The sequence below is a fragment of the Ovis aries genome, chromosome 14 (assembly GCF_016772045.2).
Source record: "Ovis aries strain OAR_USU_Benz2616 breed Rambouillet chromosome 14, ARS-UI_Ramb_v3.0, whole genome shotgun sequence".
Classification (NCBI taxonomy): Eukaryota; Metazoa; Chordata; class Mammalia; order Artiodactyla; family Bovidae; genus Ovis; species Ovis aries.
In genome coordinates, this window is record NC_056067.1 from 44,114,932 (window position 1) to 44,134,031 (window position 19,100).

The 19,100-nt window shown below is 35.0% G+C and overlaps 1 protein-coding gene across 13 annotated transcripts in view; it reads left to right on the plus strand.

Annotated features, from left to right (window-relative positions):
* The window catches only part of LSM14A (LSM14A mRNA processing body assembly factor), a 52,232-nt gene that overhangs the window by 19,746 nt on the left and 13,386 nt on the right, over positions 1-19,100 (plus strand). For all 13 annotated transcript variants that reach the window (XM_060398033.1, XM_012190140.5, XM_004015149.6 and 10 more), the window contains 3 exons: positions 3,975-4,138; positions 6,371-6,500; positions 15,045-15,167. In XM_060398033.1, coding sequence (XP_060254016.1) covers positions 3,975-4,138; positions 6,371-6,500; positions 15,045-15,167 — 417 coding nt within the window. The remainder of the gene's footprint in view (positions 1-3,974; positions 4,139-6,370; positions 6,501-15,044; positions 15,168-19,100) is intronic.

A 19,100-nucleotide genomic window follows, 5' to 3' on the forward strand; every position in this document is an offset into this window, starting at 1 on the left:
TTGATGTTACAAATAATATAGCAGTCTATTTTGGGGAAGAAAAATGTGGACAGAGTTGTAGATTCTGAGTAAGAAATTACATTTAATAAATCATATTATATTTTGACCTCTTTAAGTACCTTTTCACCATCACTTGTCCAGTAACTTCCAAACTGACCTTCTGCTTCCTTTTTCATTGTATCTTCCAAGTCACAGAAGAAAAAATACTGGAGAATAGTAGTTGCTAGGGGTAGGGGAAAAAGATGCATGGTCGTTCGGTGGGCAGAAAGTTTCAATTAAGCAAGGTGATAAAGTTGTAGAGCTCTGCTGTAATTTTGTTTGTAATTAACAATACTGTGATGTACATTTAAAATTTTGTTAAGAGGGTAGATCTCATGTGGTGTATTCTTACAACAGTGAATCTGATGGGCTAGAGTTTACGGGGTTGCAAAAGAGTCAGACATGACTTAGCAACTAAACAACAATGCAATTAAGAAAAATCGAGAATTCCCTGGTAGTCCAGTGGTTAGGACTTGGCGCTTTCAGTGCTGAGGCCTGCGTTCAACAGTGGGTAGAGAACTAAGTTGCTGCAAGCCGGGTGATGTGACCAAAAAGAAAAAGCATTAATAGATAACAGTATCAAAATCGCTGGTGAAGTATACCTAACAATGGAGTTGTCTGCCAGCTTGAAAGGGAAAAAAAGTAAGGTAGCATGATGGAAGAAAGTATAACAGAGCTAGTCTGCTACTTGGAGGCAAGGACAGAGTGCATCAGGATCAGGAAGAACCACACAGTAAGGACTGGTTACTGAGCCAGGAGGAAACTTGGGGTGAGTGGGAATCATACACTGTTCCTACACGGTTTTCTATGTTTAGCCACTGCTCCCTAAAATACAATAAATAAAATAGCAGGTTAAAATAAATTAGGGATGAAACAATGTGATTTCTGACTGTACTGACATAATTCCCTTATTAGCCAGTTGCACATGAGCTAATTCATGTATTAAAATTATTTGTAGCAGAATAGTACTGGTAATTTTCTACTTTGTCTGTTCTTGTCCTGCTTGCTCTTTCTGCTGTTAGCATCCAGGTTCCAGCCTTCACTACCTCTCATTTGTTCTGTTATCTTCCGGACATTTATACCCTTCTTATTGCTGTTCTAATTAAGTTATTTTTTATAATACTAGAAGAACTGTCCTGAAAGCATTAAAACTGATCAAATAGTCTCTATCATTAGAACCTGTTTCTCAAACTCTCAGTGTGTGCAAATGATTCTTCATGGTGTCTGTTGCCATGATTTTTTACTTTGACTCTCTTGCTGATGATAGAGATTTTCTTCATACCATATGTTGGAAAGTATGCTTTTAATTTTCAGCTCTACTGTGGGTTATCTTTATGACCGAAGATAACAAATTTTTAAGCCAATGTATGTGAATTTATCAACTTCCCCCAAACTTTTATTAGGTAACTCCTTACTGTAAAAGCTGGGAGTATTCATTTATGAATTTCCTTTCATGTTTCCTTTGCTTCTTATTTTCATCTCCCAACTTTTCTGAGAATAGAGTGTAAAATAGATACCATCTTAACAGCCCACAGTTGGAGAAGCCTGGTAGTCTATAGTCCATGGCGTCGCAAAGAGTCAGACAGGACTGAGCAGCTTCACTTCCCTTTTCTAACACTTGGTAACTTTGTAGTCTTTCAGAACTATTAAATTTGCATCCTATCCTAGCACCTTCAGCGGTAAAGAATCCGCCTGCCTATGCAGGAGTCATGGGTTCAGTCCCTGGGTGGGGAATGCAGTAGGAAATGCCAGCCACTCCAGTATTCTTTCTTGGAAAATTCCATGGACAGAGGAGCCTGGGAGGCATGGGGTCACAAAGTGTTGGACACGACTGAGTGAGTGAACACGCATGCACACTTGCACCTGGGTAAATTGTCACATACATTAATGTGTTTAAATGATTTTATTGTCCATCTCTTATTTTTCAATGCCATTGTCTCTGTGAGTTCTTTATTTTGATGTAGTAAAGGATAAGTCTGTATGGCTTATATTGCACTAAAGTTCTTTATTTTTTTTTTTTTCCTGGAAATACAGTGAAACCTTCTGATCATATTTAGGTCCTTATGTCAGGAAATTTGTTATATCTTTAGTTGCATTTTGTCTTACTTGTTCTGTTGTCTTTCTGAGAAACTATTCTTATTATGTTTATTCTGCAGCTATGTTTGTCTTACCTCTTTTTTTTCTTTCTTTAACTCTATGTGTTTTCAGTATGTGAGTTTTACTTTTCTTGAGAATATAAAGCAGTTCTTTCTGAAATTTTCTTGTTTCATCCTTCTTTTGGATACATGGATATCATTTGAATGGTTTTGTTATGCCTTGGATAGCCTAATAGAGCTTCTCTTTGGTTTTATAGATGGAAGACCTTTAACCCCACCCCACCTGCCCGCAGCTTCAGGATGAGCTGATTTGTTCCTTTGGAGGTCTGGGACTTAATAAAACTTTGTATGGTGGTAATAGTGCTGGTGCTGAGTTTAGGAGTGGGATTGATCCATTTGTAATTTTCCTAGCTTTCTTTTTGGTTAAAGGACAAAACATAAAACCATGTCTGTTACTTCTGCCCTGATACAGTATTGTTTGGCCACCAGAGAGAGAGAGGAGCTTCAGCTCTGACATTCTACATCTTTTCCTTTATCACATCTGTGTCCTCATCCATCAAGCTGGAGTATGCCTGGGAAATTCTTAGCATGCTATATGTGGATTCTGGAGTTGGCCTTCCAGAGTGGACTAACTCAAAAAATATCTGCATGATACTTTTTAATAAAGTTTTATGGTATAGGTTTGAGGTATTTTCTTGGTTTAGGGGTATTTTAACTTTTTAATTTTCTTTAGTTATAGGGTGGAATAGTCATCTGCAAACCTACAACTATGCCATTATCTTTTCCTGAAAGTCTCATAAGTACCTCAAAAAATTTTTAGGATTAAGAAAAAGGCATTTAAGCTGAAATATTATCTTCAGTCTAGCTATGGATAAGTTCTGCAGAAAAATATAAAACTTTGCACAGTGTTAAGGGATTTGCTTCCTCTAGGGTACTCTTTAAATGAATAATATCTGATATGGCAGGCTTTCTTATTTGGAGTGTCTATGGGGATGTCAACATTTTCAGAAGTCTCCTAAGAGAGTGAACCTGAAGCTTTAGTATTAATAAGAAACTCTTGAGGAATTGATTTAAAATATAGATATAGATTTCTGTATCCTCTTCACAGAAAATCTGAGTCAGTGGATTCCAAAATCTTTTTTTTTAGCTAGTTTACTCTGAAACAGCTGGTCACAGTTCAACTTTGAATAATGCCATCCTGAGTGTTAGAATAGTCAGATTTAATTACGAGGTAGATATTTTAGGTAACTAGGGCATTTCAGGCTGTCCCATGGAGCCGAGTAGCTCACAGAGGCTTTACTTGGTTTCTAGAGGATGTACTACTAACCAAGGAAGATATTCTTTTCATTGTCTTATCTTAAACCTGAAGCTCAATTTCCCGACTTTGGGATTTTTGTAGATTGGGAAAATCTTCACCACACACACACACACTCTCACTCACTCACTCACTCACTCACTCACTCACTCATACGAGTTGCCAGTTTTTTATTTTGCTGAATGGGAACATTAAAAATAAATCAATAATGAAAGGGCTTTTTTTAGCACCTCTTACCACAACCACCAAAGATGTAAGTAAGTGACAATGTAGAAAGAACACAATACTTTCTAATACAGTATTCATAATACTGATAGTCTTTTAAATTGAACACATGTAACTCTATGCAAAACCCACTTTCTTTTCGACTTTAAAAAAGATTTACTTTAGCTACAAATTAATGAATGCTTTCTCATGGAGGGCATTTAAGTGCCCCTTAGTATTATTGAAACAGTGCACCATAAAAGGCGCTATCTGAATACAGTGAGTAGACGCCTGTCTCATATCCTCTGTTTTCTTACCAGTTCGGTCCTTTGGTACAGAAGACAGACCAACAGATCGTCCAATACCACCTCGAGATGAAGTCTTTGAATACATAATATTCCGTGGGAGTGATATTAAAGACCTTACTGTTTGTGAGCCACCAAAACCACAATGTTCTTTGCCTCAGGACCCAGCTATTGTTCAGGTAACGTTGTAAATCTGTCTTGGAGTACAAATAAATTTCATACACATAACTAGCCTTGGATTTTACCTCCTTGTTTTAGTCTTTTAAATTTTCTCTATTGAATATTCATGGAACTTATTACCATTTTCTAGTTACCTAGATACCCAGAATAACTGGGTAATGTTCTCATCCAGGTTTCTCTCTTTAGATGATAAATCAGAACTAAGTAGAGTAAGAAATAGCTGAGGGATTTTTTTTTTTCCTTTGGCTCCGCCACACAGCATGTGGAATCTTAGTTCCCATGTGGAAGCCTGAAATCTTAACCATTGGATCACCAGAGAAAACCAGGAATTAATTTTTATCATAAGAATTTTCTGATTGCAGCAACAAAGTAGCTAATGTTTATTGAGTTCTGAGTTTATGAGAAGCGCTGTCAAAAGCACTGCACATATAATAAGGCAAACCTCACAACACTCTCTGAGCTTGGTACTATAGTTATTCTTTTTTATAAGTGAGGAAATTGAAATAGAGCCATAATTTGAACAGACCCAGGCATTCTGGCTCCAGAATCCAAGATCCATTCCACTATATTATTCACATATATTCTATTATTATTTTATTCACACATGGTTCATTTTACAAACCAGGATGATGGTGGCTACTCTTAGGTATGATTACTAGGTTTAATGAGAAAAATGCTGAATCACGTTATATGTTTGTATAGTGTACATGGAGTGTTATATAGTCAGCACAAACACAAAAAGGTTTTAACATATACAGATATATTATTCGATTCTGTAATAAAGTATTAAAAAGAAGAGCCTAAGGCTTCTCATTAAGAGAAATTTGAAAATTTGTGTATTTTATTAAAAACAGAAACATGTGATGTCTAATAGATTGCAAATTATGAGTTAAAGAGGATGTTCATTATAGTACCCGTTTATATGTTAACTGGAAATACATAGAAACTCTGGATTTCTACTATAGCAGCAGCACAGGAGACAGGTTAACATAAGAGTATTTCATGGGCATTTTATATAGGGCATAACTGATTAAAAGCTTTGTTGCCCCCATGTGACTTTCCTCCTGAATCCATTTTCTTACCAACTTTTTTTCTTATCAGAAGTCTTTGGTAATTTGCACTAAATTATGCTTGTTGTCTTTTTTAACTTACTCTTTTATGCTGTGAGTGATAAAAGTCTTAGTTTTTCACAAAACTGATTGTTAAAAATATGCAGAATATATATGCATTATCTTGCATAGAATGTACCTTCCAGCTTTTAAAAGGAAATACCTAATGAACGCTCCTAAAGAAAATATTAAGTGCTGTGTAAAATTAAAATGGTTGGGGGAGGAGGAGAAAAAGTACCTTTTAACGTTTATTTACTGTTTCTTCTGAATACAAGATAAGCTTTTTATTAAGAAATGGCTGGGACTCCCATGGTGGTCCAGTGGCTGAGACTTCACACTCCCAGTGCAGGGAGCTTGAGTTCGATCCCTGGTCAGGGAACTAGATCCTACATATCGCAATTAAAGATCCCGCATGCCACAACTGAAGATCCCTGAGAAAATGTAAACTTCTTAAATGAAGGGAGAAAAGACACGTTCTCATAGAAATAGTTGCCTGCACTGAACAGGGGATCTTCTCCAGGCGCTCTTCCCAACTCAGGGATCAAGTCTGGGTCTCCTGCGTTGCAGGCAGGTTCTTTACTGTCTGAGCCACCAGGGAAGCCCCAGCATAACGATAACTATATTTAAAGTATAGATAGTAAATGATTTTGTATGGGATAGTTTGTTTCTGCATCTCTTGCCTGTAAATGTAATAGTATACCTCTAACGATTGAAAAGAAGAGTAAAATCAAAAGTGAGATATCTTACGTGTGTCAGCACAAGACTGAAACTTAGTACTGTTGATATAACCAAATTTGATTTTTCTTTAAACAGTTTATTTACGCAGGTAACTTTTCTTTGGTTCTTTCCTAAATCTGCTCTAAAATGAAACCTAAAAGAGGAGTTCATTGTAGAAAAAAGTGTTTATAAATCACAGTAAGTATAATTGACAAATATAATCAAATATTGCAGTCAGATTATTTAGCTGTTATAACATTAAAGGCATGTTGCAAGTAGTTGTAATTGCTTCTGTCTAGTAATTGTAATTTAATAGTTTTCTTTAAAATATAAATATGCAGATTTATTTCCATTATGTACATATTGTTCAGAGCCTGATAAATTAACCCATAATCTTTTCTTCAGTCTTCACTAGGTTCATCTACTTCTTCATTCCAGTCAGTGGGCTCCTATGGACCTTTTGGCAGGATGCCAACGTACAGTCAGTTCAGTCCAAGCTCATTAGTTGGCCAGCAGTTTGGGGCTGTTGGTGTTGGTATGTTGTGCTTTTTTCCTTTCTTTCTTTTTCGTAATTTTCCTGTCTTTATCATAAAGATATATAAAACCTTCCACAAGTTTTCAGACATTGTTTGATCTTCCTTTTGTAACCTGTTATTTTGAAGACTTCAGTCCTTAATGATTAGTGGTTCCATAAAGGCCATCTCTTAGAATTGTAGCTTTTTAAAATCTAGGTATATCCAATTACCAAATTTTATTGAGCATTATTTTAAATTTACACAAGATATAGCCATTTAAAATAAACATTTTTTTCCAATAGGATGGGTTTTCAAAAAGGGAAATGGAGATAATCCTATTGTTAAGGAATAGTAAACAACACTGTGGGCTTCCCTGGTGGCTTAGTAGTAAATGAGTCCGCCAGCAGTGCAGGACACGCGGGTTCAATCCCTGGATTGGGAAGATCCCCTGGAATACCCACTCCAGTATTCTTGCCTAGAGGATTTCATGGACAGAAGAGCCTGGCGGGCAACAGTCCTTTGCATAGAGTTGAACACAACTGAGCAACTAACATACACAACACTATAAGAAAATGCAGACAGGCTAATAACAGTCCTGCTTGTGACTAGAAGACAAAGGCTCTCCTGTACAACTAGATATAGTTAGATTAACTTTTTTGTTTTTTTGTAGCTGTGCATTTTACCTTTTAAGTATACCTTTATTGATTTCATTGATATAATCACTTATCAGTTTATTTCACTGAATCACAAATCCAGTTTTCAAGTTTATCTTGAAACTCATTAGTATGTTAATAGTTTTGTTAATTAAGTAAACTTTTAACTGATATTTTACACTCTTACAAGAAGAAATACAACTCTTAGAAAATGTGATTTAGGATTTATAATTGGTAGTGGTATTGGTGGTGTTCATCTCGAAACTATTTTTTGTATGTATAATAGGATAAGGCATATGAATAATATATTGATGTTGATAAACGGTACTTTTATCTTGGAGAAGGGAGATACACATATTGAATGGGGAAAGGTAAAGAACAGTGTTGTGGTAGTAAATGTGAATTGGAGGTATAGGTGTGAACTCATTTTTTAAAAACTGATGATTTCCTGATTCTGTTCATAGAAAAGGCTTAGAAGCAATGATACCCAGTAGCAAAGGACACGTGTAGACCCAGTTCTTGCTTTCTAAATACTTTTCCCCACTAAACAGAATCTAGGCCCCTTTTAAAAAGAAGGAAAAGGAAACTTTTTTTTTTTTTTTAAGTAAAATAATGCTAGTTAAGAAATATAAGGAATGGTGAACATAGAAAATCACCATTGTTAATCTCTAGTGAAATAATTAGCAGGGATTAGCAGTGGATGCTAAAATCATTGGGTGAATGAGGTTGAAACAGGATGTTAAAATAATCTTAAAGTATCATAGCACAATTTACTTGTTAATTACAAAGGGATAAGATGTACCTTTATAGTGGAGAAATCTCATGGTTAGTCACCATCTTAATTAATTCATCAAGCTTGGTATTGCCATAATTATTGATTATATGTCTTCTGGTGTGATGATACAGGGGAGAGGTGTAAACAACTTCACTTCTGGGCATTCTTGCTAAAACTGCAGATTCTAACCTTGAAGAAACTGACATATTTTCAGAAGGTCAAGTTTTTCAAAGGATTCACTGTTGTGAAGAGGAGAGGGAGCAGGGCTGTTATAGACTTGGGAAGACTGAAGAAACATAGCATCCAAATGTAATGTATGATCAGATCCCAAGTTTTAGGAAAAGCTGATAATAAAGAATGTTTTAGGGACTATTGAGGAACTTTGAGTAAGGACTAAATGTAGGATGATGTTCATTTTCTTAGATGTGGTAATGGTATTGTGGTTAACCATATAGGAGAATATGTTTTAGGGAGATGACTTTAGTACTGAAGGGTGAAGAGTCAGATTGATTATGGCATATGTAGGTGAAAAGAGAAGTCTGTATATCACAATATGAAGAAATGAAAAAATGGGATAGGCATGGTTGAGAAGTTAGTTGGTGAGCTAGGTGAGGAATATATTGATATTCAGTCTACTCCCTTTTTTTGACACAATATTGACATTTTTCAAATTTATATATTTTTGTTGGGGGTGGTAGTTCTTTCATCTCTAATCAAAATTTAAATATTTAACTACTTCTTGGATAGGTGAAATAACTTTGGTCCATGTACCTCCTAATCCTACTCAAGGAAAGATCAATGTTAACTTATCCATGTTAAATCAAGGTATACCCTATTTTAGTTACGACTATTAGAATCCTATTCTGAGGATTCAGAATAAGAGACAGTTGCAAATTATTTTATCCTTTTGAGATTCCTTTCACTAAGTTGAATAATTAGCCAACATCTGGATTATTGTACTTACCTTCTACATTACTGTGAAGTTGCTTGACAGTATTTATAAAAGTGTTTGAAACAGTCTAGCACAAAATGTCTGCATAGCAAATGCTGCTTTTGCTCTTCCTCACATCCTGCTCCTCTGATCAGAGTATTTTGTGGTGGTGACATACATTAATATATTCCTTATAAATACTTTAATCTAATTTTTATATTGGGGTTTGCTGGTTTAGTGTTCTTTGAATGTCAAAATGTAGGTTTTACTTGTGTTTTCCATATGAGTAGACTAGTTTTTGCAATAGCAAATTATTTTTGATTGTTTGATTTCAATACTGGTAGAATAATTTGTGGAGGGGCTAATTAAAGAACTATATATAGTATTTAGAAGTAGTTAAATGAGGACGAGGAAAACTGTAGCATTGATTAAGGTGGCAGATGTTCTTTAGAAACAGAATTAACTCAGATACAGTTTGTGTTTATACAAATTAAGCCAGATTTTAATCTAAGCCTCTTGTTTTCATTTTCTGTGCCTAGTATTCTGATGTAAAGAGGAGGTTTAAATAAATTGGGATTACTCTACTGCTGTTTGGGGGAATTTTTTCCATTTTAATTTTCATATATTATCTTTTTATAGTTTTATTTGCAGTTTATATCATGAAGGATTAGTATCTTTAATATCTAAAGAGCTTCTGAAAATAAAGATCTACAACCCAACTGAAAAATAGATTAAGGTTAGAAACTAACTTTGCCTTTTTCAGAAAAAAAATACAGATGGCCCTTACACACGGAAAGATGCTTAAATCTTGCTTATGGTGAGATAATTAAATCAGCACCACAACACCATTTCTCGTTATCAATTTGACAGAAACCCAGAAGTTTGAATATATTCTGTTTTGTCACCACTGTGAGGAAACAGATACTCATACTTTGAATGGAATGATACAGTGCGTAGAATTAAAACGTTGTTTTTTTAAGCTGACACTCAGATAGTTCTTATGTGCAAAGATTAGGTCACTACTGCCTTTAATTCATAGGCCTTTAGGAAAAATTAATTATCTCAATAAACTGAAGCAGCAAACAGCCATGGCATGCTCTCTCTCATACTACTCTTGTGGGCAAGAGGAGGTATATTGCCTGAACAGTCAGGCAAATGAATACATTTTAGCTGCTTAAATAATCAAATCATATTAGACAGTGATTCTCTTAGGTCTCTAGTGTTTTGTACAGATTAATTTTTAATCACTGAGTTTAATGAACACTTAACTTGCTTATGAACTTTATAAAGTTAGTATAAACCAGGAGAGTGTTTCATGCATTAAGAATGACAGACTAAGGATTATTAAAGATCTACTTTGGAATTCCCTGGCAGTCCAGTAGTTAGGACTTTGTGTTTCTACTGCAGGGTGCCCATGGTTGGGGGAAACTAAGATCCCACATGACATGTGATGTGGCCAAAAATAAATAAAAGACCTACTTCAGTAATGTGTAAAGGAGTTGAACATTCTGGTTAAAAGGCAGAGATCATCAAACTGAATTTTTTAAAAAAGACCGTGTTATGTTTTAATGAGGTAGATGAAACTGGAGCCTATTATACAGAGCGAAGTAAGTCAGAAAGAAAAACACCAGTACAGTATATTAACGCATATATATGGAATTTAGAAAGATAGTAACAGTGACCCTATGCGAGATAGCAAAAGAGACACAGATGTAAAGAACAGACTTTTGGACTCTGGGGGAGAAGGCAAGGGTGGGATGATTTGAGAGAATAGCATTGAAACATGTATATTACCATATGTGAAATAGATCACCAGTCCAGGTTCGATGCATGAGACAGGGTGCTCAGGGCTGGTGCACTGGGACGACCCTGAAGGATGGGATGGGGAGAGGGAGGGTCAGGATGGGGAACCCCTGTACACCCATAGCTGATTCGTGTGAATGTATGGCAAAACCCACCACAATATTATAAAGTAATTAGCCTCGAATTAAAATAAAAATTTTTAAAAAGACCCAGTTATATGATATTTATAAAAGAGGAATTAAAAGAAAGTAAAAGAATAGAAAAAGGCATGGCATACTATATAAACACTAGTAACAAGAAAACTATGTTAGAAAAATTAACGTCAGACAACACTGCTTAAAAGTCAGAAGTACTGCCAAAGATACAGAAGGATTCTTTATAACAGTACAGTGGGCAGTTCATCAGAAAGCTGTAACAATCCTAAATGTGAATGTAACTTTTATAAAATAGTACACCAACACCAACACTTGCCGAATATAGATTCTTTTCATGGAAAAGGAAATGGCAACCCACTCCAGTATTCTTGCCTGGAGGATCCCAGGGATGGAGGATCCTGGTGGGCTGCTGTCTATGGGATCGCAGAGTTGGACACGACTGAAGCAACTTAGCAGCAGCAGCAGATTCTTTTAAAGTAAATATGGATCAATCAATGGGATAGATCAAGTCTTGGTTTATAAAAGAAGTTACATTAAATTCAGAAAGATTGAAATCATGATATTTTCTCAAACCACCAAGAAGTTAAGTTTGGAATTAATAATAAAGATAACTTGAAAAAATGTACAAACAATTAGAAGTTGAACAAACTTACAAAAATCATTAATGAATTAAAGAAGAAATCACAGGAGAAATTAGAAGATATTTTAAAATATAATGATCATAAACCACAACATATCAAAATTTTTGAGTGGAGCTTAAGCATTGCTTAGCTTATACCTTTAAACACATATATAAGAAAACAAAAATATTTTTAAAATCAGTGCTCTAAGCTACCAGTTTATTAAGGGTAAAAAAAAAAGGAAAGAAAATTAGCCGAAAAGTACTAGAAAGAAGAAAAAATGTAAAACAGAAAGGAAATAGAAACTAATCCTATATATATAATATCAATAAAGCCAGAAATTGGCTTTTAAAAAAATTTCATAAAGTTAAAAGAAGTTGAAACTGCAATTTAAAATCTTCCATAAAGAAAATTCTAGACTGTTTGCTTTACTGGTAAATTCTACCATTTAGGGAAGAAATAATTTTACCAATCTCACAAACTCTTTGAGAGAATAAAGGAGAAGAACACTTCCTCACCAGGTTATGAAGGCAAGATAAGATACCAAAATGAAGGGAAATTATTACAAGAAAATAAAATTACAGCTAATTTCCATGAACATACATATAAAAATCCTCAATGTAGTCTTATCAGTGGAAGTCAGCAGTTCATAAGAAGGTTAGTACATAATGACAAAGTTTATCTCCGGAATGCAAAGATGTTATAACATTTGAAAATCATTGGTAATTTACCACATTAACAGAATGAAGCAGAAAAGCTGCAATCCCAAAAGATATAGAGGAAGTGTTCCATAAAATTTGATACTCATTTATTAACAACTAAGGAATAGGAAGGAATTTCCTAATTTGATCAGTGAAATGAAAAGCTTTCATACGTAATGGTGGGATAATGAAGGCTGTTCCCTTAAGGTAAGGAATAAAGTGAAAGCAGAATTGTATCTCATTTCATGTAGTATTCTTCTAGAGGTCCTAGTCAGTCCAACAAGGCAAGAAAAAAGATTCAGAGATTGGAAAGGCAGAACTAAAAAGTGTCATTATCTGAAGGTGACATGATTGTGTGTAGAGAAAATGTGAAGGAATATTAAAACCACTAGAATGAATAAGTGAATTTAACATGGTAAGTGACACACGGTAAACACACAAAAATCAACCAAATTTTTATATTCGGAATAGGCAGGTTGACAAACTGGCCTGTGGACCAAATCTTGCCAGCCTCCTGTTTTATTAGACTACAGCCATACCCATTTATTTGCATGTTGTGGCTACTTTTACACTACAGGTGCAGAGTTGTATAGTTGTAACAGATCATGTGGCCTGAAAAGCCTAGAATATTTTATTTACCATCTGACAAATTATAAAATTTGCTGATTGAGAACAGATTATTGGTAAATGAAATATAAAATGCATTGCAGCTTATAATAGCATCAGTAACATCAGATACCTAGGAATGAATATTTTAAAAGATATTTAAAAGCCTCTGTAATAGTGGTTCTGAGAAGAGGGAAGATCATTTCATCCCCCTCCCTCAGGGGACGTTTGATAATGTTTGATGACATTTTTTTCTGTCACAACTTGGGTACTACTACTAGGTAGTGGATGGAGGCCAGGGTTACTACTAACATCCTACAATGCATGGGACAACCCCTCAAAACAAAGAATTGTCTAGCCCACCGTGTCAGTAGTGCTGACGCTGGGAAAACTGCTCTTCAATAAAAATGACAAAACATTGCTGAGAGAGATTAAAAATCTACATAAATACATGCCTATGGGTTAAAAGATTCAGTATTTTTATGGTGACACTTTTGCCCCAAATTACAAATTTACAGGTTGAACATAATCTTAGTAAAAATCCCATCACACTTTAAAAAATAGAAATTAACACATTGATCCTAATATTTGTATGAAAATACAAACTGTATAATAACCGATACACTCTTGAAGAAAGAGGAAGATTGAAGTATATGCTGTTTCAAGATTGAGGACAGGGAGTGATAACACAACAATAGACAAACACAGGTAAAGAATAGAGGATTTAGAAATAGACTTATTTAAGTGCTGACTTAAGACAAAGATGCCAATACAGTTCAGTGGAAAGGAGGAAAGTTTTCCAGCAAATAATGTTGCAGCAGCTGGGTATCTATTTGGAAAAAATTAACATTGATCCCTCCCTCACCCTATACATAAAAGGTAATTAGAGATAAATCAGTAGCAAAATTGGCATGAAGGAGGTGGGTGTTATATGACCAAGAACTCAGAAAAGAGATGGAAGATATAGAAGAGTTTTCTAACCAGAGGGCAAGCAGTGGGAGGTTGAGTCAGGTGAGAAAACACAGAGCGGGATAGAGGTTGAATACACATCATCAGAGTAGTCTATATCTTGGTCAGTACCTAGAGATACTAGGGGTAATAAAAATGGGTTCAGCATTCTACAGAATTATCGAGAGCACTAGTCTCAACATTTCTGGGCATGTGGGAGATTATGTTAGGCCTCTCCTTAACTGACTGCGACCACAGCCTGAATGGATTACAACTCTTAAGGAATCCATTCATTGTTACCATCTGAGGTGCTGTGATAAATTCTGCAGCCCCGTTTTAAGAGGGATTTGAACAACTAGAATTCATTAAATTAGGGAGAAGTCAAAGAGGCAAGGCTTAAAGAATATGTGAAGGTAAGTAATGGTTGAAGGAACTAGAGTTGCTTAGCTTGAAAATAAGATGTGAGGGACATGTTCATAATGTTCAAGTAATTTAAAAGCAGATGGTTAAACTGTTGTGGAGTAGACATGAAAATAATGAGGGAAGAGGTAGGCAGATTGGCGGGGGGTGGGGGCGATTGCTTATAAACTAAGGCAGATAATTTGAACTTTTTATCTTGAGGATGGTGGGAAGCCACCAGAGGGTCCTAAGCACTGTAGTGATGTGATGATGTTTCTATTTCATAAAAGGTTATTCTGAGTACCACTTTTAGATTTAATTTAGAGGTGGGGAAGGAAGACTGTTGGAAACCTATGTAGATTAAATATTAAGAGATCACAGCATGTGGAAAGTGATTGATTCATAAATTCTGAAGAAATGTAGAGAAGATAGACATAACCTAATATAGCAAAGAATTGAGTCCTTTTGAGGGATTTTTTTCTTCCCATTGTCAGAACTTTTCGTGGTTGCTTTAGGCAGAACATAGCCCCACAATGCTGTCCTGAGGAGAAGCATTAAAATGGACTCCCATTGGAAATGCTGGAAAAGCTCTTTGTAGACCTGTCTGCTGATTTGGCTGTTTATACAGATACTTGGTTTTAAAATAATTGAACCTTCATGTTAGTGTTGAAGGTTCTCTATCTGATGTGCATTCTGCTGTGCTACCTGCATAACTGCTCAAGACAGTATTGCATGTTACCAAAATCATTTGCTTCCAGAGAAGCTGGAGTACATATGGGCCTGCTTTTATTTGTATATACTGCCAAAATTTTCTCAAAATTATTTTTTGATTGAGTTTCATTGATTTCTAGTGTTATTAATTTGCTCAAGTGTTACGGGGAAGGACACTTATCATCACTAACATGGTATATTTATATAATAGAAAGGTTTAAAAAAATTTTTTTATTGTCATTAAAATTTTTTTTTCTTAAAGCTGGAAGCTCCTTGACATCCTTTGGAACAGAAGCATCAAGCAGCAGTGCCCTCTCCCAAAGCAGTGCAGTTGGTTCTGCCTTTACACAGGATACAAGAGCTCTAAAAACACAGCTATCTCAAGGTAAGCTGGTTTTTCCTTCAAAAATTTCCATTCTAAGTTTCTGTGGTGGTTTTTGTCTTTCTTTGAATGGAAGAGCTTTTGCAGCTTGTAAATCACGTATATAATTTCTATTTAGCTCTTTTTAAATTGTTATCCCAATAAGTATATTATTGAATGACTTCCACTGCCTAGACTTTTCATAATTCTTAGATCATAAAATGAAAATGGTGAACACTGTTTGAATTTTTTTTTTTTCCTAACGAAGCAATTATATTGTTTGTATATGGTGGTTGAGTCACTAAGTCATGTCTGACTCTTGTGATCCCATGGACTGTAACCCACCAGACTCTATCCATGGGATTTTCCAGGCATGAATACTGGAATGGGTTGCCATTTCCTTCTTTATGGGATCCTCCTAACCCAGGGTCTAACCCGAGTCTCCTGCATAGCAGGCAGATTCTTTACTGGCTGAGCCATATATAATATGTACTTGTATATAATACTTAAATATTATAGGTTAGTCTCAGACTCACCACTGAGGATGAATTCTCTGTGAATCTGAAATAGTAGCTGAGGAAACAAGCTCTTCCTTAGGCTGTGGCATCTTTCCTGTCATCCTCGTAATCTAGAGCAGTGGCTCTCAGTGTGGTCACCTAGAACCAAATCATCTCATCTGGAATGCTTCTTTAAAGTGTAGATCCTGAGAACTGCTACATAAGAATCCTGGGAGCTTGGAGATGTGCATTTTAATAAACTTCTTAGAGGATCCTGTTTCGTTTGTTTTTAATTTTGTTTTTCTACCAGCCAGCCTCATAACCTTCAGTGATTCTAAGATTCCTTTTCTTTATCTGCTAAAATAGCTGATACTGGCCCATAGCTTTATATGGATATTTACTTTCAAATAAAACAGTATAAAGTCATTTCAGAAATATGCTGTAATCAGGACAATATTTTCAAAAACTCTTCAGGGTAAAATCAAGCCAGTGCTAAACATAGTCCTGTGTATCTCACTTTAGATATTTTGAAATAGTTGTAGGTACTTTTATTCATATTAACTTAAAATAACTTAATTTTTAATTTGTTAACAATCTGAAGATTTCTTGTAAGTATTAATAAATTAGAAATAGACTAAGTGTACTGTATACCACAGGGAACTATATTTAATATCCCGTGATAAACCATAATAGGAAAAAAGCATGAAAAAAGAATGTGTGTGTGTGTATGTATATAACTGAATCATTTTGCTTTACAGTAGAAATTACACAACTTTGCGAGTACTTCAATAAAATAAATCTTTAAAGAAAGAAATACACTCAGCATAGGAAGAAAATAAAAATACTCAATTTCACTACCCAGGAATAACATATTTATTTGCAGATTTTAACATAAGATTTCCTTCTGAGAGAGAATACTTAATTTTTTTAAGCATTAATTTTCTGTACTATAAAATAGGACCTTACTGATAAACTAACAGACTTATTGTAAGGGTTAATTTTTTAAAAATGTGTGTAGTGCCCTTCGCATAGTACCTGACAGGGAACATGCTCAGTAGATGTTAGCTGTCTTAATTAATAACTAGCATTAACCTTAATATTGAAGCACCAGAAAGATTCTTATTAAAATCGTAATAAAGAACTCTGGATCTCATTGCTACTCAGCATTGTTCTGGAATTTTTAGCTATGTCAGAAAAAAGAAAGAAGTATGAATACTAGAATTAGCATTATTTGTCAATGCTAACTTTCTTCTTGGAATTGAGATTCACTGAAAAACCTAAAACTAATAAGGGGCTTAAATTAGAGCTAAAATGTAGAGAATAAGTGCAAAAATCAATAGATGTCCTAAAACCTAACCCACTGATTATTAATGGGGATAAAAGAAGATGTTCACAATGATGAGAAATAGAAATTATATAGAAAATATATAATAAATATGACCAGCCTCTGATGAAAGAAAATGTAATAGAGGGACATAAAAGAAGTTGCCTATAATCAGAAAAGCATCTCTTATCTCTAAATACAAAGATTTAGTTTTAGGAACTTTACTTCGTGTAATAACTTTACTGTACTTTGTAAGAGAACCTAATAAAACACATACACAGACTGTCTTAAAAGCATGCAAATATACTTAGACATGTTTTAAAAGTAATGAGATAGGGCTTACCTCTTAATAAAGTATACATAAAATAAAGCAGTGCAGGAATAAATTTAGAGGTGAATGGAGCAAAAGTCAGAAATAGATCCAAGTATAAATAAGTAATTAATATATGATAAGGATGCTGTTTTTAAATTAGTAGAGAAAGACTTGTTGTCCCGTAAATGATATTGTTAGCAGATAACTGTCTGATCATTTGGAATGTTAACTCCAGAATTCTTCCCTCATACTTCAGCCTAAAATAGGTCTTAAATAGGTTAAAATGTTTTTTAAAAAAATTTTTACAAGAAACAATGAGAAAGGAGGCCTGGGGTTCTGCATTTTAATTTCACCAACTAAATTTCTGAAATTTATCAAATTTTAACACCTAGAATTTTCTTGTAACTGGGAAGATAAGAATGAAGGTAACTTGAGAGAGTGTATTTATAATAAGAGCTTTTGAGTTTTATGTTTGCATGTATGCTAAGTCGCTTCAGTTGTATCTAAGTCTGCGACCCTATGGACTGTATAGCCTGCCAGGCTCCTGTGTCTATGGGATTCTCCAGATAATGATACTAGACTGGATTGCCATGTCCTTCCTTAGGGGATCTTCCCAACCTAGGGATTGAACCCTATGTCTCTTACATCTCCTGCATTGGCAGGTGGGTCCTTTATCACTAGCACCACCTGAGAAGCCTCTATATAAGATCATTTAATGTACTGTCATAAAATTACCTATAAACAGGGACTTCCCTGGTGGTCCAGTGGTTAAGGATCCATATAACATTGCAGGGCACACAGGTTCAATCCCTGGTCAGGAAACTAGGATCCCACATGCTGTGGAGCAGCTAAGCCCGTGCGCTACAAGAGTCTGTGCCACAAGGTCCCACATGACACGTTGAAGATCCTGCGTGTCGCAGCTAACACCTGATGTGACTAAGTAAACAAATAGAGATTAAAGATAGAATTACCTAAATAACAAGCTTTTCAAAAACATAACATTTGTTCAATAAATCACCTTTATTTTAACAAATAAATACTTCTATAAGGTGATAAATAATTACAGAAATTTTCCTCTTAGGTCCAAACTTACATAAACTTGTACCATGATTTCCCATTATAATTAATGGGAAAATTACAGTGTTTCTGTTAACGGCAGACTGAACTGTGACATTAATGTCATGCTGGAAATAGTGACACACATTTGTCGTTGCATACTTTAGGTAACCATAAACCAGGGGAGGATACTGATAAATAATACCTGAAGCACCTGGTGCACAGCAGCCAGTGTGCTATCAGCACTCAGCCAGGTCCCCAGTTTGGAGCCTGTGCATACAGCACAGGTGGATAGTAACATTTGCAGCACATTTGGGATGTTTTGGTTTTTTTTCTTTTACATAAAAGTGGGCATAATTTTTTAAAGCAAAAGCTATTTTGGTACAATATCATGGAATGTGAGAGCACCTTGAGCAGAGATTTACAGCAAACATAGGGGACAAAAAGCATGATGGGAGCACCCAGTGTTACATTCTTCTGTTCATACTGTGACCAAGCTCTGACCTCATAAAAGGAAAAATGGAATTTGTAAGTACAAAACCTATATTAAGCAAAAACTTGCCTAGAGATCATTCAAATAGTGAAGATTGAGTATAGTTATTGTATAATTATCTGAAGGTTTTATTTGTTGCTGGTCTTTTAGTATTGATTACCCAAGCCCCTAAGGTATTGAAAACTTCGCTGCACTTTCTACTTCTTTACTTCCTTTATAATACTTAAAGTGTATCACTTTAGATACATCTTCAGAAAACACTAAAAATGTTAAA